General features: G+C 37.7%; 1 protein-coding gene across 2 annotated transcripts in view; it reads right to left on the bottom strand.

Annotated features, from left to right (window-relative positions):
• The window catches only part of LOC129359038 (cGMP-inhibited 3',5'-cyclic phosphodiesterase 3A-like), a 56,944-nt gene that overhangs the window by 19,778 nt on the left and 12,165 nt on the right, over positions 1–25,001 (bottom strand). Inside the window, exons 1-2 of one of the 2 annotated variants that reach the window (XM_055028401.1) lie at positions 6,999–7,370; positions 103–348 (exon numbers count right to left, since the gene is read on the bottom strand). In XM_055028401.1, the coding sequence (XP_054884376.1) occupies positions 103–348; positions 6,999–7,067 (315 nt within the window). In that variant the 5' untranslated portion in view covers positions 7,068–7,370. Of the gene's footprint in view, positions 1–102; positions 349–6,998; positions 7,371–25,001 lie in introns of those variants that run through there. The other variant, XM_055028400.1, reaches the window with a different exon arrangement.

Raw genomic sequence — 25,001 nt, 5'->3', positions numbered from 1 at the left:
TCAGACAGTTTCTGTTCTTTATTTTTTTTTATTGGTTTGTTTATTTGTTTCAGGAAAATTACTCATTTGTAACTGTGATATCTTAAGAAGTCAGATATTAACCTTCGGGATGGCCAATCTCTCGGGTCTTTCCGGCCCATCCTCTGAGTCGGAACAGACGTGGGGTTCTGTGGGGATGCGGGGCCGATGGAGAGGCTGGATGTTGATCTGGGTGCTGAGGAGGTTGCTGACAGCTTTCAGAGAGCTGCAGGTGTTTGGAGGCAGGGAGGGGTCGGCCAGCAGGTCTGAGATCATACCATGGGCTTCTCCCATCACCGCAATGTCCACCACCACGCTGGTGCCCAAGGACTGGAAGGAAGAGAAAAAAACAAGTTGTTTGATGCTTGTTTAGGTCATGAAAGGCAATGAGTTTATCTGCAAACTGAATCAGAGTGTCTGTGTGTGTTTGTCTTCAACCAGTCCAACAGGCACAGTTGTATCTTGCTTATTGTGTCATTATATGGTAGCGACAGGTTAATGAAGAACAAATGAAGACAGCATGTCATGAAGTTCTGCAGGAGTTTGATTCACATGTGTTGAACCAGGGAAACATCTAAAACAGGCATATTTTCGGCTTTATATCATGGCCAGTGGTGTCCAAAGACTAAGCTGTCAACTAATATATATATATATATAGATAGATATATATATATATATATATATATATATATATATATATATATAGATATATATATTATATAGATATATATATATCTATATATCTATATATATATCTATATATATATCTATATATAGATATATATAGATATATAGATATATATATCTATATATCTATATATCTATATATATATCTATATATATCTATATATATATATATATATCTATATATATATATATAATATTTTTTTTTTTTTTTTTTTTTTTTTTCAGAACACACACAGTGTGATGTCGCCTCTGTTCCCCAAAGATTCATTGTAGCATCATGAGCATGAACTCCACTCCTCTGTCTCCCTCTGGTGTTAAAGCAGAGTGTGGAAATCAAAGAGGATCTAAAAAGTGAATGTAGAAAATGCCAAAAAGTTGGGCACATCAGAAAATAGAAGTTATCAAGATAACAAAAGATTTAAATCAGTGTTTCTCAATTCTGGTCAACTGCCCTGGATATTTAACATGCACCTCTGCTCCTGAATATCTGCTTCAAATGACTGAATGACCTCCTTTACGTGCCATCAAGTGTTATGAGTCCTTTTAGTCACCCACGTATTTAAGTCAGGCATGTGGCAAAAAGGAAACACCTAAAACATTCAGGGCAGTGGTGCCTGAGGACCAGAAGTTAGAAAGACTGCCTGAGATTCATCAGTGATGAATAAATCTGAGGTTAAATATAATAAATCTAAAATATAATAAATCATGGTCATATGCATCAGATGTTTTTTTCTGAAGGCATATTTTTATTTGTATAATAATTGTGTTTACTTATGGTGGTGTCTTTGAGTAAGTCCAACACTACAGCTGTAATTACTAGTTGTGTACAATCAATAATTAGCAATTACTTGTGTCTTGGCCATCAATCTCAAATGCGAGGTGAGGATGTCTTCTAATCGGAGTATGTGGATTGTGTTGCAGACATAAAAAGTTTCGTTTTTGATTGATGAAATGAGATATGAAATGACCATTAAGATCCTCTTTAAATTGGGCAATTTTCAAGAACTTGTAGCTATACATATAACTAGTCTCCTAAGAACTTTCAATTATTACTCACTTATTACAATTTTTTATGACGCAATGCTTTCTACATTAAGTCACATTAAATTTGCTTTCTGTCAACCATTACATGGAAGGCAAATAAAGTAAAAATAGATCAGAATCAGCTGAAGTTAGCTCTGACAGTTCAGAGTCTCACTAAACTGGAGATTAGAAATCAATTACAAAACTTTGATCGGTACACCTAGACAAGAACTGTTTATATGTATTTTAAAAAACTATAAAAACAAAAGCTTTAATCAATTACTGAAAATGTTCACTTATTTATCTAGACTGAAAAGGGTACCATGCCAAGCTTATAAAACTCAGAAATCAAAGCCTGTTTTCCTCTCTCCACTTCTGCTCTCTTCCTGTATCTCTCTGCCGCTCTGCGCCGGCTTTTGAAGCGAGTGCGCTCACATGATCAGTACATCCATAAGCCTCCGATCTCCCATCTGTCTGCCCCCCCGAGGGTACGACGCTCAGCAACTGGCAACAGTATCTGCTCTTGTCACTTGCTTTGTACGAGCTCCAAACTTTTCCACTGCCTTTGTAATGCCAGTTGTAATTTTTTTTTTTTTTCCCTCTCAAATTGCAAGTTGGGTACCTCCTGTCACGTCCCTGTAAAGCATAAAAATTGTGTGAAGAGAAGCAAAAAGGAGACACAGAAAGGATTGAACAACCAGAACCGTCCAAAGTTTCTCCAGACAAGACGAGGCATAATTCTCCAAGTTACCTTCCACATGCAGGCTGGACTAGCTTTTCAAATCTATAATCTGATGCTGGAACATTTCTTGGAAAAGACAGTGGATGGGTCACCTCAACCCGAACAAAATCCATTAGACCACTCCAGAGCTTTATGACATCCTGCTATTGTGACATTCACCTATTACCTGGCAGTAATGGATTCTCTGCAGCTAATGTCATAGAGGAAGTCGCATACTAGGATGAATTTATGTGTGTCTATAGACACCCGCCCGCTCACGCTCGAAGATTTGGGTGTTGCCACTGTTTTACAACACTTTTCCTGTTTTCAGATGTTACGCTGCCCCATTTTTAACATCTAAATCAGCCTGTAGTAGGAGTGTGTCCCTTTTAGTCAGTGCTTTCAGAACAACATACAGCTGACTGAGAGCCACCGAGCGCTGCTCTGATAGTCACAGTGAAGAGACAAGGCAAGGGAGAAGGTTATTGATTCCTCCCAGCATAGAGACCCACAGGATACAGCAGGGGGAGTGATAGTCAATTAGTGAATCAACAGTGGGAGCTGCGTGTGTTTGTGTGCACGCACAGGCATGAATGTACCAGGAGTGCCTCTTGGCATCAGTCTGTTAGGCTTTCAGGGTAATACAGTGCATGCTGCATGCAGAAAGATGGGTCATAATCCCACAACAGAGGCGGTGCACTGTAACAGAAGACAATATCAAACCCTGGCCTCTGATGTGCATAGATAAAGGAAATAAGATTTGTGTATATCAGGCTACTAAGAATAGAACAGCTGATTTGGATCTTTTGTCAAGCTACAGCAACATCAGGAGGTACAACAGAGATGATTTACAGTAGAGTCAGTGTTTTCCTGTCAAACTAGTACAGACTGAGAGTCTCAAAAGGTAATGAAAAGAGAAGCATCTATTTTGAATAAAAATCGAAAATCTGTCAGCTGTTTTAGATTATATTTAATTTTAAAAAGTGGAATGTTATTATTCCATAAATAAAAGGTTATTATAAATCTTCTCAATAATCACTAAAAAAAATCTGTTAAATCCCTCACTGTTACTATTGCTGCTTTTAATACGTTTCCACTGGCATTTTGATAGGTTTTTGAAGATGAGCGCCAAGTATTTAAGGTTGGAAAACCTCCTTGCAGCCATCCTCATATCTAGGTCTGTCCACGGATTCTCTGTCTGATTCGAGAAATGTCTCTGACTGGGCTCCTCCAAAAGGTTAAAATTACTTCCAGTTAAAAGAAATATGTCAGTAAAATTCAAATGTTACTTTAAACCTGAACATCTCATTGTTCTCTTGACAACAGCCCATAAATTCCTTGAGGTTCAAGTCAGGGAAGATGGCTGACCAATGAAGGACAGGAACGCCACAGTCATTGAAGCAGCTTTTAGTACCAATGGCTGTGTGAGCAGGTACCAAGTCCTGCTGGAAAATATAATCAGCTTCTCCATACAGTTTGTCAGCAGAGAGAAGCATGAAGCACCCTAAGATTTTCTGGTGGTTGGCTGCATTGATTGTTGACAGCGATTGTTGACAATTATGCCTGTTTCTCACAGGTGCAATTGACCTAAAATAGCACACACACACCCTCATAAGACAAACTTCTTAACAAACACCAGCAGATGATATGGCACCCCAAACCATCACCGACTGTGGAAACTTCACACTGGACTGAAAAGCTATGTGGATTCTGTGCCTCCCCACTCTTCCTCCAAACCCTGGGACTTTGATTTCCAAATGAAATTAAGAACCGACTTCATTCTGAGACCAGGACTCTGCACTACAGTCTAGTTCCTTTTCTCCTTAGCTCATGCTCAGACGCCTCTGACATGGCCAAGGACTAGTTTTGACCACAATGAAAATGTTTGATTTTGAACCAGAAGTGCGCAACTTCAGTGCAGATCTAATAGAGACAGGAAAAAAATCCCCTTACTTTAGCACCAAGTGTAACCAGACGCTAACTTTAGCATTGCAAACAGAAAACATTCAGCCAGCCGTTGTTTGTCACAAACTCTGTCTTGTCTGCCACTCTATCACTGATTAATTTTTCTAAATTAGATCAATTATGCAGAGATAATTGTTTTCTTTTTTTTTTAGCAGATGACAAGCTGAGAACTAATTCACATGCTACTTCAAAATAAAATATCAAATATTTACTTCTTGATATCACTTTGACAAACATGTGTTGCTTTATCCTAAGATATTAAGCATTTGAAATGTTTCTTAGACTGACAAAATGCCTTGTATAGGGTGTTTCTGTATTATCCGTCACCACTGAACTGAACTATTAACTGCAGTGAATCCTGGCTCAGACTCTTAAGAAAGAAAAAAAAAACTTTTGTTCAGGGTTAGTATAGGACATTACCCAACAATCTTTAAAAGCCATTCAATAGTGGAGATAAAACAATCGCCTCTCACTGTGATATGAAGCCCTATTAATTGAGCGTAATAATAATCATAATATTGATAATCAACTTTAGTTAACTATACAAAAACCACATTTAGATGTTCTAATTTTGCAAGTGACCTGGCAAAACAACAGCGTGGCTTACAAGTGTCAGCATTTACATTAATGCAGTGACATATATTCATTTAGTCTTAAAAGTACGAAAGCACAAAATAATAAACTCAGACAATAAAAACATGACTATCAAAAGCAATTGCAAATTCAAGTGTATTGGTCCTGAGCTTCTTCTCACACCACTATGTCTTCAGCTGAAAATTGGGGGTGATGTAAATATACATTTTGAGATCTGTACCTGTCCACTGGGGTGTGTCAGGACTTTCTGCAGATGTTTCTATGCACCCGACTATGTGCTACTTTTTGAGAAATATTCTATGAGTATTCTATGACTGTATTTCTGAATACTATGTCGCTTTTTGAGCCAAAAACTGCATTCTTTCCTTCTAAGGCAGCAGATGACAAACCAATGTATTACTGCGATGCTAAGATGCAAACAAGTTAGCTGTGTGCCTGTTACCGTTTGACGTGATGATGCCTTTGGAGTGGTAAAACTTTGCTAGTTCAATGCACATTGCAGTTGAAGGTTGTAAGTACATCTATTCTTGGAACGAGTGATAAGATCTCCACTAGAAGAATGGCTCAATATTTTGTTACTACATATTTATATACAGAGTAACAAAAATTTGAAACTGAAACTTTAACAAGTAAGCCTGGAGGAGAGTCCAGGTTCATCTTGCGTTCAAACAGACTAAGATGGTCAGAAATGCAGAAAAAAACAACAAAACCTATTGGTAGAGAACTGCAGCAAATGATGGTATGATCCTATGCTTGTGAGTTTAAAGATTGATATAGTTAAGATGCTTCACAACACTTCACTAGGGGTGCAAATTCCAGAAACATTGCAAATGCTTGGTGTTTGACAATTTTAAGAGAACTTATGCCATAATTTAAAATAAAAACATGCAAATAGATGCAAAGAACTTCTTTATAGAAATTTCCCTACACCAGGGTGAAACACACAGTTCAGTTTTGGGGAAAATGTAACTATTAAGCCAATATTTCAGATAAAATTAATCCAGATTCAAAACAAGGAAGTAATAGGAGGAAGAAATGTAATCGTTCTCCTTTATAAAAGCAGTTCTAAATAATAATGACAAAGACAATCTCTTATTTCCTTCTACAGCTTGTTTCTTTTTTTTTCTTGCATTTTCTACTTCCTCCATCCCAGATTTCCCTCTCGACCCCGGCTCTCTCCAGAGAGGCAGTTAGGAAGTATGTAGGCAGATCAGGCAGAAAGGCAGATGGGGGGAAGCAGAGAAAGAGAGATAAAGAGAAACGTAGTGACAGCCATGGCCAGTCAAGTGAAAAAGAAGAGCAACTCACTCCAGCTCACCAGCTGAGCTCCTCCACAGCCGAATATTGCAGTCTAGTAGCTGTAAATGTAAAACTGCAGTGGATAGCATTGCTCATTTGTAGAAAGCTTTGGACCTGGAGCAACTCAGGTCCTTGAGACAACTCCTCATTAAATACATCTATTGAGTTATTATTAAGAATCCCACAGTATATTGAAACTCGGCTGTCTTGACATTCTTCTGGATGACAGGCTGAAATAACTTATATCCTACATTATTAAATAATGTAGAATAATAGTAATAATAGTAATAATAGTAAGTCTGTTGTCACATCAATACACGTTATTTATTTAAGTTTGAGTAAAGATTAAGATGGTATGCTAAACAACGTGTTGGAAAGACAAAGCACACACACACATCCTCATAAGACAAACTTCTTAACAAATAGAAGACCACACGCCCAAGAACAATAGTGACACGGATCCCCTCAGCACTGTCATCACTAGTTTCTCACAGGCGTAATTGACCTAAAAACTACAAGCTTAATTTAGACTCAGCTTCAAGTCGTCCCATTTAAACCATCTCATTCTCACTGATTAAATGGCTTTCTACACACACTCCTTATACACACACCTGCACACGCACTCACATACTAAGAGAAACTGATCCTAAAAACAGCTAACAGCAAGGCTGGGAAAAAATCCATACTGAACCTGTTTGAAGAGGTGGGCATTGTCCTGATGTCGCCCCAACGGACTGGCTGAGTGCCTCCGCTGCATCATTTGTGTTTGAGCTGCCCAGTCGTGAAGCTGAAACTGATTCCTTTGAATTTATACAGGACTAAACTGCTGGCTGACTCATTAAGAAATGCATTTTTTAAAAAAAAAGCTAAAACCAAAGCTGTAAGCATTTAGCCAAGCACTTCCTTGCCTTCTCCAGCTCTTCTCTTCTGACTTTCTCCAGCTCTTCTCCGCTCTGACGCTTCACGAACCTCCCTCCATCCTCTCACCCGCCCCTACCTCGCCCATCTGCCAATTACAAGGGATCAACGACGAGGAGACCTGCAGCACTTGGAAGTCTCTTGCTCTGAAAACTACCTGGTTGCCAGGATACAACTGAACAAGGACAAAGGTCAAAATGTTCAGGGACCATAAAATAGTTGTTTGGGGCTCAGTTGACCACTGTTTCTCTACGCCTGCTACTTGTTGAGTGTTTCCTGCATCGCCGGCTGATGCATGACAACCAAGCAGAGACCGAGATGTGCTATTGGAAAAGTCCTTTCTGCATCAGCAAATTGAAAAAGTAATTGATTCACAGTCCATCTGATTTTTTTATTCTGTCCATTAAAGCTTCAGTTGTGTGATAAGCATTGGAAAAACTTGGTTTATATCAACAAGTTTGATTAATTTTGTTGTTTTTGTTCTCTGAAAAGCTTGATTTAAAATGCCAAATGATTAAAATTAAAAAATACTACGAGTAACGTCTAGCCCAGGGATCTGCAACCCTGTGACTCCGGTGCCACAACTGGTTCTTTGGTCCTTCTTAAGTTTCTTAAAAACTTAAACCAAAATTTAAAACATCTACTTTTAAACATAGCTAAAATAACAAATCATAATAGCTTTTTTTTGTTTTTATGGAATAATTACATTTAGTTTCCACAACCGAATGACACTAAAGGTACCAGTCACTTTTATTTAGATTTGTTTAGTTTTTTTTTAGCTTTACTAGGCTGGAAACTTTCATCATTCCATAAAAGAAAATGTAGCCACTAACTTTTTGAAAAGATACTCATTCATAAACCTGACCAGCATGAATTACATTTTCATGATAAGGAATTGGATTATTGATCATAATAAAATGTAATTTTATTTAGGGGCCTGACTGGATTTTATGTTACAATATCAAGTGAAGAGTTTCCTGATTTTCCTTTTTTGCTCCACTGGGCTCGTAATTTTCAAACATTTATGTTTGAAAAAAGCATGATCTGCTGAAGGATGTGTATACATTGGAAACCAGATCATCATCTTCCTCCAGATTCTGAACCACACTGGATGTAAAATCAGTTTCGTCATTTTCGCTGTCCCTCATCCACTACACTCCTCCTCCATCAACCCATCTATTTATAAAACAAGTGCAGCCACTACTGACGAAAACACAGAAAAGGACACATCACCCATAATGCTCGAAGGCTGATCTACATACATCTCTGCTAACTCTTTACCCACTACAACCCTGATCTGTAAGCTTTCTTTACAAATAGTTTTGTTTTCAAAGAAAAGAGTGCAATTTAATTTGATAAGCTCAATTTAACTTCTAGAACTGTGTTAGACAAATACATGCAATGGGACAGTGGTACTGTAAAATGCACACTCCTGACCTACATTTCATGTTGCCAACAGCTATAGTCAAGACAAACATTTTCTGCAGATCAAACAAAATGATATAAAAAGCTAAATCAATTGTTTTTAATCCGTATTAGAAGACGTAAATACGAAGGACAATAAAATCCAGATCAGAAGGAATAGTTGAAATTCAAGTGGCTTTCTGGGTGATTATGCTGACAAATCTTTGTAGATTCTCAGGTTATTCCACAGTTGTGAAGCCCTTATGTCTCCCTCCCTGAGCTCTGGTTGCAACAGATGTTGTGCAGATTTGAGAGCACAAACTGGAGGGTGACGAGTGAGGTTGATAACAACCGATGGAGCAAAGAAAACTCAGCGAATCGCAAATCTGCAATCAAGTTGTCAAATGGGAGCTGAACAGGCAAGGAAACAGAGCTGTCTACATTCGGTTTGGTACTTTATGGTTTGCTGTACTCAAAGGAGCGTTTCCACCACCAGTTGACTGGCCTCTCACTGGGCAGTCAGTGTTAAATGCCTAATGTGCCTAACGTTGTAGTGCGGTGACAACGTGAAGCACCAGCAAGTCCCGGGCTTGTTGCAAGCGGTGAAGTTTTGCCATCCCTGAATCAGCGGATTATGTTGTGTGACGCATTTAGTTCCACACAAACTAAATGTCCTGTAGACCTACCATTCAGGTCGGACGCATGTACTGCTTTTACAATGGAAACAGTCAAAATAGAGTACTGGAACAGGCCCACCCATAACCGTACCACCCAGTGGAAACGCGACATAAGTTGGGCTGGTTTGCATGAAAAGAGCTTAAATAGAGGATTAATTGGTGATATGGTTTTGTTCTAAATCAGAAGAGAATTACTTCACAGTGGAAATTTGTTTCCCAAGTTTTGAAACATACTTCAGTGTTTTATTCACTGATCTATCCATGCTTCCGCATTCTACAGGAACTCTCACAGTCTCATTTGTCTCTGGAAAAATGCTGCAGATAAAAACTTGAGGAAGTTACTCAGATCTCTTATTATTTCATATCTGTAAAAGAGAAGCATCGAATTGGATAAGAATGTTGTTGTCTGAGTGTTTGTCTTGTTATTTAATGATGGTAACTTAAGAGCTCACATTTATCTGGTTCAGTTTCTAAAATAACACTTACTATCAATATTTCAGCTGCAGTTTCCATAGTAAGCTTCAGTGAGTGAGGAATGGCTGCTTTGGTTATTGTCTGATCATTTCAGAGCTTTTATATTGTAGTTCACCCTTGTACATACCTTGTTAGAGTACTGAGAAAGGGTTTGAAACCACATCTAAAAGCCAAGCACTGAAAATAGTCTCCACAGTTAGTTCCTCAAGTCTTTCAAAGGTTTTTAAAATGAATCATCAAGGCAGAAAAGCTTAAACAGGAGACCGTCCACCTCTGGGCTGGTGGTTGTAGACGGATCAGTAATGTAGTAATTAGGGCAATATTGACAAACGGAATGTGTGAGAGGCTTTATTTTTGAAGAACCAGGAAGTGAATGTGCAGTCCAACGGTACGTCATTGCTGTTATGTTAGTCAAAGTTGATAGTCTAAGTTAAAACAGAGGGAACGACCCGGCAGTGGCATCGTCATCCAGTGAAGATGACTTTGCATCTTGAATGGCAGATGAGATAATCTTTCTAATTCAGTGAATCTGTGTTTTATGTTAACGCCCAAGGACTGGAGCAAGGTTGTTTGGAAGAACAAAAAAACAGGCGTGCTGAATCACAGATTGCTCTGTCATAATTTATACTCAATCTCTGGTGCTTCTGGTACAGTTGTTTGAAATGCATAAAATTAAACTAACAATGCAGTTTCAGTTCACCATCTCTGCCTCCTTTTACCCTAGGCTTTCATCTCCCCCACAGTCTGTTAAATCCTCTTCCGGGTGATCTGTTGCAGAGTTTAGAATAGCCTTGAAAAATCTGTAAATTCCCCTTTTGAGTCCCATAACCTTTCATGGCTTCAGCATTTGAAATTAAACAGTACTAGTTTCATTTGACCAGTCTTTGCAAAACAGATCATCTTCAAAATTAAGAATAGATGCACAGAGTTTTTTTTTTTTTTTTTTTGGGGGGGGGGGGGGGGGGTAGCACAGAAGAAAAGACTTAATCATTTTAAACTTTAAAAATAACAAATTAACAAAGATATTAATTATTTAAAAAAATAATTAAGGACAAACATTAGGCAGAATGCAGTACATTATATTTGTCCTTCACAGATTTCATGTCCATGGTAAAACCACAAAACACATCCAAAAAAATGTACTGTTTTGCCCAACTCAGGCTGAAGCTGATCATACTGAAGTAGGCTACTATAAAACTAGATAAATGATTAAAATGCATTCCAACTTTTTAACAAGCTTTGGAAAATTTACTCAGAGCTATAATTCTGTAATTATCCCGAGCCATTTCAGTCATTGTGTGCTTTCTGTGACACGCTGCTGTGTGACAAATAGAGACTGCCAGACATTTACAAATGAATGTTTACGTGTCTACTAATGTGCTCCCTTCCCCACAAACTCCCACAGCGGCACTGAGACATAGGGGTGCACTGAGACACATGCTCTGTGTCACGACTCAAGAGTATGGAGTCTGAAAAAACAAAACAAAACACTAAAACAGCAAGCCGGTCCCAAAATCCCTACCGGTCAGCATCTGTTCTTGCAGACAAAAGATTAAGTACAGACTAATTATATTTATGTAAATATAGAATATGAAAACAAATATATTATTAGACACGATCACACAAATGTGGCTTAAAATATGTGATGCAATGGAAACATTAAAAAAATGAAAAAGCAATTAAATCTCTTCTGTCTTAAAGTACAGTTGTGTGAAAAAGCAATGATAGATAACATTTTCTGTGTTTTATTTCATCAAGCAAATTTTAAAATCACTCCAAGAGAACCCGAGTTAACACAAAAACAAAAAACAAGTTAATATTAATTTACACTCTTCTGAAAATACAATTGTCTCCTTTGTTGCATAGTGAAGTAACTGGCAGTAAACAGATTTGACCAAATCTGTTTATTGCCAGACCTTTAAGATAATTAAATCTCCAACTGGTCTGAAATTCAAGAATGGATGAGAAACTAAGAACTGAGAAACTATTTGTCTTGAAAGGGTAACAAGCACTTTTTAAGCCTTACAGACTTAAGCAAAAATGTTAAAAGCCGTTATCCACAAATGGAGAAAATATGGAATAGTGTTGAACCTTCCCAACCTTCCTATAATCCATCCAGGAGGACACATACACACACACACATGCACACGCACACACACACACGCACACACACACACACACACACACACACACACACACACACACACACCCCACACACACACACACACACAAGCTTTAAGAGAAATATTGTTCTGGACTTCTTGTTTAATCCTCTGATCAATATACTGACTTTTGTCCAATAGGGAAGTCAGATCTGTCAAACTAATGCAAAGAAATATTCCAGATCTCCACTAATCGAGACTAATGTGGTCTCAGTGAAAACCACAGTTTTATTTGTTGTGTTTTTAGCAGTTTTAGTATGATTTTTTAATGTTTTTAGCACCAACCTAATGCAGTGGAGGGATCACAATTAAGCCACAGGAACTGGGAACCTCAAAATCACAAAGTATTTAAGAAGCAGCTTTAGCTTGGTTTAAGGTTCCCTATGCGACAAGACAGTTATACCAAACCAGGACATCTTTATCAAGAAGTCTAAATAAAATGGCCCAAGATTTTAAATTGCTCATTCAAACTTCAAACTGATTGTATTACTTCTATAGGTTAGTCAGAAAGCTGTAACATACTGTATGTCCTCAAATGTTGGAGAACATAAAGCTCCAGATGACAATGGGTCAAAGGAGTCACACAGAACAGCATTGTTGCCTATGGTGGTTGAAGTATTTGAATTGTAAATTTATTGAATTTTGTTAAAAAATTTAAATATATTTACATTGCTTGAAAATTTGTGAAAAGTCTTTTAAAAAGTGGTCAAACCCTTAACAGTAGATCAATGGAAATGTCCAGTTGACAATTATGCTTCTTGTATTGAGAATTGCAACCTTTTAAAAATGAAGTGTAAAGTGAGAAAATATTCTAAGACAATCAAGTCTGTTTTATTGATTACATGATATGTTTATCATAAATCTTTTGAGCAGCTTCTTGTCATTGCAACTAAATGTTTTAATAGTTCAAGGCTTATTAATACAATCTCTTTTTGTGTGAGTGCGTGTGTGTGCAACATCCTCAATTCATTAAAAGACAAAAAAAGAAGGTATCTGCTGAACAGGCTGGTTCCATTTGCCAGAGAGAGTTGCCATTTACTCACTCAATACCAAGCTTTGCCAAAAAAATTTGGAAAGATTTCTGTGCCTGCATGGCTTGCATGTATGTGTTTACGACACTGTGAGTAAAAGTAAGGGCGTGAGCGAGAGAGAGACCGATGGGACTCCTCGGTCTGGATAATGATGACTCACCCACCCACACGTGCACACGTGAATTCAGACAGCCAGTCATTACCGTCATCAGTCAAAACCCTGTTAGTGCCGCTTACTGATGCTAATTGTTCCCAGTCAGCACATCGGGGGCTTTGTCAATGCGCTGTGAAACCAGACCACACCACCAATTGCTTATTGATCTCATTACAGGCTCACGTCACTCCATCAGTCAAGTGCATGTTTCTCTATGCATTCGATGGAGTGACTGAAACGTCGGTTCTTTAATGAAGCCAAATGATGCACTCTTGAAAAGGTGAAAGAAAATGAATGGGGAATAAAGTTTCTGCATTTAAACCAGACTTTGAAGGTAAATGACATACTCATATATCTTTTTTAAAATATAGACTCAGCCTTTACATATACTGTATATAACAGCTGTTATTACATATTCATATTCTAACGTGAGGCAGTACAAGATAAAGTACTAAGCATGTTTACCTTGTCTGATGCATTTTTGTTTTCAGCATTTTATGGAATCTCTCACAACAGAACGTTTTTATTGACAACAAAATTAATCTGTTTTCTGTAAACATCCAACCAGCCAGCAGTAAGAGAGCGAGACACGGATACAACCTGTACAGGTCGCCAGTCCATCACAGAGCAACAGAGGTGCACAGAACAAACAACCAGACATAGACGCACTCGCTCCTAACAGCAAGAGACAAATTAACCCAACATGCACAGTTGTCTACAGTGAAAAAAACAGAAACTGCTGTGTGCATGGGGAAAACATTCAAACTCCATACAGGCCAGAGCAGAGTGTTAACTCGACAACCTCTCTCTCGCTCCCTGCTGTGCTACAACTCCCTCCCAGTTCAAGCTAGCTTGATTTTTTATTTAATTCACAGATTATCAGTTTCATATTATGGCTACAACATAGTGATTATTTTAACAAATATCTAAAAAATATATATTTTTTTTAAAGTTACATACTGCAGCTTCAAGTTCTTCAAAGCAACAATTTTGAGCCTATACTTGGGGTCCATCAGTGACTACATAAATGTTTTGGGAGTAAAACGGTTTGTAAATTCACAGAGCTTTATATATTGAGAAATATTGAGCCTCCTAAAACTTCACATCTGACAGCCGACATGCAGCCACGTCTCTCCGCCACTTCACTGCGAGCATATGGTCTGCATGCTGATCTTAGCTGACGTAGAGCTGGAAGAGCAACTTCTGGTGTGGCTCAGACAAGAGACTTCAGATTCAGAAAACAGACATAGAAGTAAACAACATTAACAATAAACTTAAACTTAAAAAGCTAACACAATGTTGTGGTGCTCAAAGTGGCAAAATAAATCCGACAGAAAGGTATGTTTGATGCATGAGGGTTCCAGCAAAGCCAGATAAAACCAATAAAGAAAACTCTATCTTCTGTTCACTACAGACAGCAGAGCTTTAAGGATATCCAGAAAGAGTGCCTGAGTGCAACATTTATTTTTATTTTTTATTTAAACTGGGCCATTTTCAGGTCATGATTTTGCTTTCTGAGGGGAGACACATTCATTCTCTGGATGATTTGCATTAAGAATTATATTTAACATGTGTTTAATTGAGTAATTTTTAATGCCATATGCTGCGTGAAATGCTGTGTTCTTCAACCAGGAATATGGGATTAACACTGAGACATGGACCAGATAAAAAGGGAGTAGTTAGCACTATTCATTCAAGCTTTTACTTTGTTTTTGAACACTATTGATCACTGTGTACAGTTCCTCTAAATTAATGTGTATATTGAATCAAATTGTTTATCTTTACGTATCGATAGGATAAAATAGGTCAGAGAGCCTCAGGGAACAGAATATTCAAAAGCAGAAAGCCTGTTGCATATCTCCTATTTCTTGATTTTAATTAAGGAGAAAAAAGCTGAAATGGTCAGTGAAATTGTTTACTCATTTTATATTTCTACTTCTCTTATTTCCCCAGTGTATCCTTTGTGCTGATAGAAGCCACTGATATAGCCTCCAGCTCCAAGCTGAGCTGCATGACGAAGCCTTTGCTTGTTCTGTCAAGTAAATGCATGAACGCATCTGTCAGCAAGTTCAGATGTGTATATCTAATATCTGTGCTTCCTTTATCATGCTTGATGCATGAGCTGTCACAAGTGGCTCTGGAGACTGTGTGTAACCTTACAGGTTGATCTTGCATCTTTTGTCAGCATAAACTGAAGAAATTCTGTTTAAATTTAAAGAGAACATATAGATATAGAATATAAAGAACAAACATTTGTTTATTCTTTGGATAAACCAGAGAGCAAATTTATATCTGTAAATATATCTTTAGTTAGAACATTTAGAAAATCACAGCATGCCAGAAACTATTTTGACATTTCTGGCCACTGCTATTTTTCATTTTCCCCCACATGTCCTTTTTTTAATATGCAGCATGTGACCAGGGGAAGCTCGTCTCCCAGATCTGATACTCATTTGAAAGTTATCAACTATTATTACACTGGGAGACATCTTTATTCAAAACGATGTATAAACGTCGACGTTCAAGACTAGGGTTTTAAGTCTTAGAGGAGGCCGGCTTTTAGCTTCACGTGGAAATGCATTTTCATTTTAAGAGGATTTTTTTATTATGACTTTTGGGGGGAGAGAAAAGGTGAGGGATTTAAAATACCTTAAATTTGGTGACATCAAATATTAAACTGTGTGATTTGGACCAATACTTCTGAGTATCCTTCCACAGGTTTCTCAAAATAGATTGCTGGCATTTTGGTTCTCTCCTCTCCTCCAGAAAGAACTGGTGTTACTTGCAAACTTCCCTCCTTTTTCCTCAAATAAAACATTGATAATTTTAGCCAAACATGGCAATTACCATTTCATCAGCACACAGGGCAGGTTAAAAAAAATAAGGACTTTATCCCTGAATGAATTTGCAAACTGTAATCTTCAATTTTTGATATTGCCACATTGGGTCATGGCTTCTTCTTGGGGTTGTGGCCTTTCAGCCCGTGTTGTTGTATTGTGGATAATGACACACTTTTAACCAGCTTTGGGAAACATGTTTACATTCATTGTTCTGCAATAAAGATTCTTATAAGTTCTAAGCTTTTAATGCAAACATTGCAATTTTGTCAAATGTAAATAAACCTAAGGATTTTGAGAAAGAAACAAAGTAAAATTTATGGATCTAAAGCTTATATTTACATCTACATTTAAGTCTTTGATAATATGTTTTACTTTTAATACAGCAGATAAACTGCATAACAAACAAATTAACCTTCATTTAGTAGAAACACCCGACCCACAGACATGCGCAGCATTTCATTCTCTCCTCCCTCTCTTCCACCTTCTTCTCTTCAAGGCGCCACAGTAAAGTGTTTCTATTCGAGCCGTTTCAGACTCCTGACGCCCATTTGTCCTTCTTGACTCCTTTTACTGTGAAAGGCTGGTGCGTCACAGCTGCCATGACCTGCCTCTTTGTGTCAGATTTCTGCTCTTGCTGACGGACAACACTGGCCATTAACATTTCCGGCTAAATCTTCTGGGAATTGTGTGGTTTTCTTTTTTTATGTGAAGCTCTCTGAGTGCAAGCTTTGGTGCAAATTTTGTGTCTGTATGTCACATAAAAATAGGTGAAAAAACTTTTATTTAACTGAATGGTCAGATATATCTTATGACCATTCAGTCTTTTATTTTATTTTTATTTGTATTTTTCACTGCAATGAGTCTGTAAGTTATATCATTTTCTCTTTTGGTTACTTATTTATTTCAGCAATTTCTTTGGGAAACCAACAAGAAATTAAAGATTAAAAAAAAAAAAGCAGAGATGTAATGTGTCATGTCTGAGCAACCAAAAAAGCAGAATGATAAGCATCTTTATTAAATAAAGAGCTTCTAACTAACATTCTTTAACAAAGAATTGGAAAAAGGTATGATGAGGGGTTAGAAAGTCAGAAATACATGGAAAAAAAAATATGTCAAGGGAAGAAAAATGTAAGAAGCCAAATGAAGCATAAAATATGTAGACAGACCACGCATACTATGTTTGTATGCATCATAGAGACACTAAAATGAAAAATGAAAACCAGAGATGTACATCCACATCACCTGAGATGCACTGATAATACTTAAGGGCAATTTTTATTTCCGACAGTCTAAAATAAAATAACTCCTTTACAAAAAGGCAAGAACTTGATTATAAGTGATTAAGCCTTCTTGCCACATTAATTATATATTTTAGGAGCATATTGGAGATCAAAGACAGTGTTAGAGATGAGTCACTATATAACAGGGCTTTACTGAGAGGAGTTTTACAATTTACGACAAAAAATCACATTTTAAAATTGTTGTTATCATGGAGTAAAAGAGAAAAGTACCATTAGCTTTACCAGCTGTAAGCAGTAGTCTCCATGTAACTCTTACCTCAATTCTGAGATTAAAATCCTGATACTTTTTCTAAATTCCTCAATTGTGTTATGATCCTCTCTCTATAAGAGCTTCCACAACAAAGAGTGTTTATGCCATTAGACCAGCTTTCACTGAACAGAGAAAGATCAGAGCTTCTGATCATCTGGTCACAGATCAAGGTAAATGTAAAAATTAACAATGCTGATTTTCATTAGCAGCTGATTTCTCAGTGCATCTCTTCACATCACAGTGCAAGGTTAACTCATTGCCTATTTTTCTAATGTCAACTAAGCAATGTGAATCTCCACTCCTTATCCAGATTTTGGGACCTTGATTTCCAAATGAAACCTAAAATTTCCAGTTTCCCATGAAAAGAGGATGGTGGGCCATTGAGCAACAGTTCAGTCCTGTTTCTCTTTAGTCGAGGTTTGACACTTCTGACATTTTCTCTGGTTCAGTAATAGCCTGCAACAAGCAGGGTCACAGTTAGAGCCCATGTCCTGGATACATCTCTGCCCAAACTCTGTAATGGGCTTTACTTCACAGTCAGCTGCATTTATACCTGTCACTTGTGCAACTTTTTGTGCTCCATTGTTTTCTTTTACTCAAATTTCTATAAATGGGAAATCGATGCTCTGTGAGCCCAGCCAACTTTGTAGCAATGAAGTTATGAAGTCAAACCTCCTTAAGGAAGATGTAAGTGATTGTCAGCTGTCAAGTGAGCAAACAAGACAACATTGTATACAAAGAATAGTGTGATTTTGCCTTGAATAATTCGTTTATTCAGTTATGTTGTTATCCCTCAGGTTTCCACTACGGTGCTTAGTCATCTCTCTGTAGTTAATATTATTTCTCAAGCAACACATTTATCACAAACTATAGAAAGCTTAACGATTGCAAAAGCTGAGGAGAAAATGAAAATCACTAGTCTGTTAAAAAAAAATGTCTCGCTCTTATTTTTATACACATCTGAAACACTGGATATAGGCATTAAGAAAAAGAGGTGAAATTAAAAGCAGGCCAGATATCAACAAAGCTCAAACAAGACTGCCCTCACTTTGGCGATGCTGCTCTGAGTGTGAATTTAGAGAAGGCCTATCAGGACTGAAGCCAGGGCAAAGGCAAGCTCATCCTCACACACATCAGTAGTGTCTTACATAACACAGAGAGTGATGGCAGCTGAGGACACAATAATACTGCCTTTGGCAATTGTCCTGTAAAAGTTGGAAAGGGAAAGGATCGGGTAAGTGGGAGACATAACAGAGAAGGACAAGCCCACTAAAAACCTAGTAACACTGAACAAGAGAGGAGCAGAATGGATGTGGGAGAGAAAAGAACGGTTTAAGAAGAGATGTTCTTTCAGCAGATGCCCATGTACACTTTTGCCAGGAATCAGATATATAAAACAGAATCATACATACCAGATTTACTTCATGATAAACAGAAGAAAATACTTGCTAGGAAAATGTTCCTCAATCATAAAAACCTTTAAACCATTGAAAACAACATGCTTCTTTTTTGTCTCATTTGTTTGTCTTTATTTATATAACTTCTGAACTAATACAATATCAAGAATTGTTTATAAATAAAACAACATTCCTTACCATTCATGGAGATAAAAGAACATCATAAAGGCGATCCAAAAACTTGATATATTAAAACAAACATTCCGGTTCAGATGTGCTTAGAAAACAGAACAATTTTTGCCCGAGTGACTGTAAACATCAGAAGCAGATTATCATTGCCTTCTCTTATCTGTAATTTTATGGTCCGCTTCAACATCATTATGATAACTTCAGAACCAGTTTCAAAGGAGCAGGTATACCGGAGTTTCTTCATGAGAGCACTTTAGCTTTCAGTGATGCTCTCCTGTCAACACCAGGTACAGACAGGACAAGACAGCTGCACATTTTTATGTCCAGATGAAACCACAACATAACTTTTATCTCTCTGCACTGACAACCTCTGGCAATTAGCTGTTCCATATACGTCATCTTTGCGTGTCTGCAGCATGTGTGTGAGTGGAGCATCAATGCTTACATTATGAAGAATAATGGAAGGGAAAAACACTCCCAGATGCATGATGCAATTATACCCTTGATTATCTGATTGGGTAATCTGCAGACGTCCAAGACAAACAGGTTGTCGGCAGACTGTTGACCAAGCATAAACCACTGGGAAGGACAGACGTGCACGCACAGACATACACTTGCATCTGAGTGTGTGCTCAACAGTGCTGAGATAAAGTGAACACCAAGCGGAGACCTAGTGTTGAAGCACTTTTTTCTATTAATATGTGTTTCCTGCACAGGCAAAGCAGTGAACAGGGAGAACATGCATGCTAGAGGAAAAGAACATCTGAGGAGGAACTGAGCTCACCCTATTGCAACATGTGGAACAAACTTATACCTATGTGCTGTGTAATGAGGGATTTGAGAAAAAAAATCTACACTGGTGATATAAAATATTGAATCATAACAGTTTGCAGTTTGAAAAAGTAGGCAGAATAACCAGGGTTTCCCCCAGTGTTTTATGAGCCTGGCAGGCCGCCAGGCTATGCAGTGCTTATTTTTTAGTCTTTTTAAAATGTTTGTATTTTTGGTTTTCAAGTATTAATCTTCCAATCTTCCAGTGACACATAATTATCCAGTGATATCTTGAAATTTCCTGTCGACTTTAAATATTTTTTAACTCAAAAACACTGCATGCCGCTGGGTGAATGGCTGCCCCGGCACCCGACCACCAGGCTTAGCAAGTTTTCTGGGGAAAACCTTGGCTAACTACTCGTGCAGTTTAGTTTCGGTTCCTGTCCACAAAAAGCACAAAGGTGAAACTTTTTAGAAACGCAATGTGAATCATGTCAGTGTAAATGCAAAGTGAAGTTATGTGGAAATCATGATGTCGGTCACGTTATCTTGTGCACACAAGCTCGGTTTTCACAAAACAAAAATAGTGGCAGACCTTCATGTCTGCACCTCTTCACATTATTTTTAAAAATTCTGTTCATTGTGTATTTTTTGTACTGTTAGACAAGACATACAAATTACATGCACAAAATCATATGTGACATGCCATGAGGAAACCAGAGAAACAGCATAAAAAATAATAATAATTATGAGAAAATAATTATTTTTGTGGGATGGGGGGTTCTATATGTAACTTTTAAAGTCATGAAGAAATCACTCAGTGTTTGAAATGGCAGTTTCAGAGGTTTTTAAGTTGCAAACTTTCTGTCTGAATTCAGTTTATTTACAAAGCACATCTGTGTTGTTTTAGGGAGTTAACATACCGGGTATTGTTGCCTGTTCACATGCTTTTGTCATTGGTTTCGGCCAATAAGTTGAAAGTTTATAAGAAACCCAAGGCTACGTAACATCATCATCATGCTAACCTTGAACAACTCTGGGTCGTTGGAAAAGAAAACCCTGGACCAGACCCACTTATGGGTTCAGGCCAAATGCTCACCTACATTTGGCCCAGAGCTGGTGCAGACAACTTATGCAGTCAGAGTAAATGCTACAAGAAAGGAAAAGAGAAATCTCCACATTGTCGTGCAGCCATAAAATTCCTCTGGATGGATTATTCAGGAGTAGAAAGAAAGCCTCTACAAGCAGAGTGTTTTCATTCTGCTATTTTGTGCAATTTTTTGTAGATATCCAACAGAAAATGTTTTTGAGAACATTGTCATGTAGAGAGGGACTTAGAATGGACCAAAAGGCGCCAAGGCTGCCTTTGAATAAAACCTGTTTGATGACAGTAGGTTGGCTTGAAACTTTTTAAAAGCAACAAATTAAAACCCAATCTAAAAGAATTCAAGAACACATGAAAAACAAAGTCAGTCTAAAAAAATAGTTACAAAGCCTAACAAGCCCACCAGTTTTTATCTGCAGAAATGTAATAATCAAGACCAGCTATAAATATAAGTTACAATATTTAATAATACAGCAACAAGCTATTATTTTAGATGTAATAATAGGAAACTTTTTTTTCATCTTGAAGAAAACTCGGATTGTAATCTATTCCTTAAATTTTAATTCTGCAGTTCAATAGAAATTATATTTTAGCTTTCATAACATCTGAGTTTCTGGTGCAAATAGAATTTTTGGGCCCACTGTCTCATCAAACCTACAACTTGGAGTGAAACACACATTATAAAACAGGTTATTTATTTTATTAGGATGCTCACTTTTTTAGTGAGCATCCTAATAAAATAAATAAGGCTGACATTTTAATTGGACTTGTAAAAGTTTGTGGAATGGCACCAGCCCTGTTTCAAACCCAATGCTGCTGGTGAGGAAGGTAAATTTATTAGGTTTCCCGAAAACCATTAAAGCCTAAAACAACAAGTTTGCCTTCTCAGTAGCAACTAATTACTGTGTTGCTGCTGTTGGGAGCAAGAGTGTGAGCACTGACTTTAAATTAAAGGCACAAACTGAAAAACCCAGATGAATGCCAATCATTCTTGCATAAATAGTTTGAAATTCCTAGCTCATTCCCCTTAACCGGTTTTTAGGATTCTCAGAATACCAAACAATGATTTGTGTGAAAGAGATGGGTAACTAATTATGCAACGTGTACTGGGTCAGAACCCTTTCATTTCATAGGGAAGTGCTCCCAATGAAACTAAAAACATTTAGCTGTTTATAGTTCTCTCCTGCTGACAGGCTGTCAAAGGCTGTTTACAGTGGAGAAGCAGACAGACATATGGACAGATAGATCTAAGGTCTGCTCCTTAACATTACCCCCCGTCCAGGCCAACTCGCCTCCGTCTCCAAACCTTTCACCAAGCATATTTTGGAGCTAAAACACACCATTGAATGGAGCAACAAGGCAATCCTTGTCCTGGGCCACCAAACCCCATCTGGACAGCCAGCAGGAAAGCCACTGTATGTACTGTATGTAGGTGTGTGTGTGTGTGTGTGTGTGTGTGTGTGTGTGTGTGTGTGTGTGTGTGTGTGTGTGTGTGTGTGTGTGTGTGTGTGTGTGTATGCGTGTGTGTGTGTGTGTGTGTGTGTGTGTGTGTGTGTGTGTGTGCGCGTGTGCGTGTGTGTGCGTGTGTGTGTGTGTGTAAATGTGTGAAGACATGTACAGAATGCAGAAGTGGATAGAAAATTATATGCTGCTGCCTTTCAGCTGCAGGCTGTGCAGCGTCTCTCATTCCTCAACTTTACGTCAAGATGTACATTCAGCATTTGCATGTGCAATATCTGCCGAGCACACCCAGAGAGGTCGAGAGGAACGGCCATGCAAAAGCTCCGAACGCTGCTGTGTTTGGAAGCCAACTGTTGTCCTGTTACCATCAACACTCTGCCTGCGCTTGGCACCGAGCTTTCTTTCACTCCGTTTTTTTCCTCATGCACCCCCAACAAATCTTTCAGCGCTTGTTTAGCACTCCTCTCACTCCTTCTCTTTCACATGGCCCCCTGCTTTAGGTCCCCTCTCAGCTTGTTTCTCCCCCGTTCAGCCACTCTCTCACTCACATGATACAGTAAATACACAACTAATCATGCTCAAGCTGTTGAGTGTTGCTTGGAGCTGAATTTGCCCCGTCCAAATACCTCTGTTATCTTTGCTTCTTCTTTCTCCATCATGGTTTTTCCTATCATCCCCCCTCCCATGTTTGTGAAATGCTAAAAGTTCTCAAGCACAAATTATAATATAAGTAGTTATCCTTTATTGTCCCACAGTGGGTAAAACACCAAAGGTAAGATGGAGCTTGTATATTCGTCCCTGAAGCTTAGTCAATTTTGGGTGTAACGCACCCATAGGCACACGCACACACACACAACTGGCTATATCACTAGGTATATGCATGGTTTTAGAATCAACTATATTGTCTTGCATCACAAAGATAAAGTCTAAACTTTTTTGTTCTTTGGCAATTCTGCTCCGCTGTGATTATTTATGCCTGTATGTATGAGAAGATAAAGTGTTTTTTCCACTGTTATGATGGAAAATGTCAATGTATTGATGAGAAAACAGGCACATTTTATTTTTTATCTGTTTTTCTGTGATGGACATGTCAAAATAAGGTCTAAGATGCTTTTATTTTGAGTACAAAAATCGTTTTTTTTGTTTGTTTTTTTTTCCAGTTTGATTGTTCATTACTGCCGTCCTCCACATAAATACAACATGGATAAAAGTCGAATCATAAAAACAGATTTAATCTTAGTGAAACACCTCAGCTGCTTTCAGCGCTGGTGTCATCAATCCAACATCTTGTCCGGATCGATTTTATACTTCACATTACACTCTTCAATGTAAAATGAGGCTTGTCATCAATCCCAAAACCCAGTGAATTGATGGCAGAAGCCTAATGAAATCCTATTTTCCACATTATTCAACCACATTAACTACAATGTTTATTTAATTTATTTATTTAATGATGGTCCACCAAAAACTTCCATCTTTTCATTGAGCTTGTTTGATCTCCCTTTCTGCAGAAAAAATGAGGTATATGTATTGGAGAGGCCTGTAGTACAGAACTCCATGCAGCAAAACACGCAGTGGCAACAATTGTTTAATATCAAGATAACAATATTATTCATTATTAAGTAAAATTTTCCTCACTCTCCACATAATTTTTTTGCCCTGTGTGTCTTGAACCCTCTTTGCCCCCCAAAATCTAGCCAATGTTTGAGCATCATTGTATTGTATATGTATTGTGTACCATAATACATTTCTGGTATTATGGCACACAAAGTAATGGATTAAACCAATCATCTGGATTTAAGATATAGCACACATTGTTATTGAAATGATGATAGTTTCCATGATAGTTTCCATATACTCTGTCTTTAGTGGTAGAGCCCTGAAAAGCAAAGGATAACAAAAAATTGCGAAGGTTAATAAGGCAGCCCACTAATGAGATTTCTATTGCGCTGTGGCTTTGAGTTTGGATGGATAAATGGATGGATAGATGGACGGACAGATGGAAATATTTTCATATATATTTCATTTCTACAAAATTACCCACACTTGGAAAATTCCTCAAATCAAATTCCATACTTTTCCAGGTTGTGTGGGAACGGTGTCATTATTTTTAATGAGACATTTATCTCTGAAAGTAGGTTATGTGTATAATACACAGTGAAGTATGAAAACTCAACATGGGCATAAAATGTTGGATTGTCTATGAATACAATTATTTATTTATTACCAAGTGTGAGCATTTATTATTAAATAATTAAGCCAAATTGGATATTGAAAGACTTGGACATGGCTGTCTTTTAATTGTGCCTAATAATTGAATTTATCAAAACTTTCATATGCTCACTGAATTTGCTTTGCTTGACTTACACCATTAAAAAAAAAAAAAAACTTGACCCATACATATATTAAAAACATTTCCAGATCTATCCACTCGAAACAAAGACCACAATCCACCATCGTCTTAGAAGAGATATATTAGGCCTAGACACTATTCTGAGTGAGACAAATCAGGCGACTGGAGCAGGTTGTGTGTCTCCCTGGAAAAGTATGTGCGTCAGTG

This window comes from Poeciliopsis prolifica, unplaced genomic scaffold (genome assembly GCF_027474105.1).
Source record: "Poeciliopsis prolifica strain line A6 unplaced genomic scaffold, Auburn_PproV2 SCAFFOLD004, whole genome shotgun sequence".
NCBI classification, from domain to species: domain Eukaryota; kingdom Metazoa; phylum Chordata; class Actinopteri; order Cyprinodontiformes; family Poeciliidae; genus Poeciliopsis; species Poeciliopsis prolifica.
This window is presented reverse-complemented; position numbering and strand designations above follow the sequence as displayed.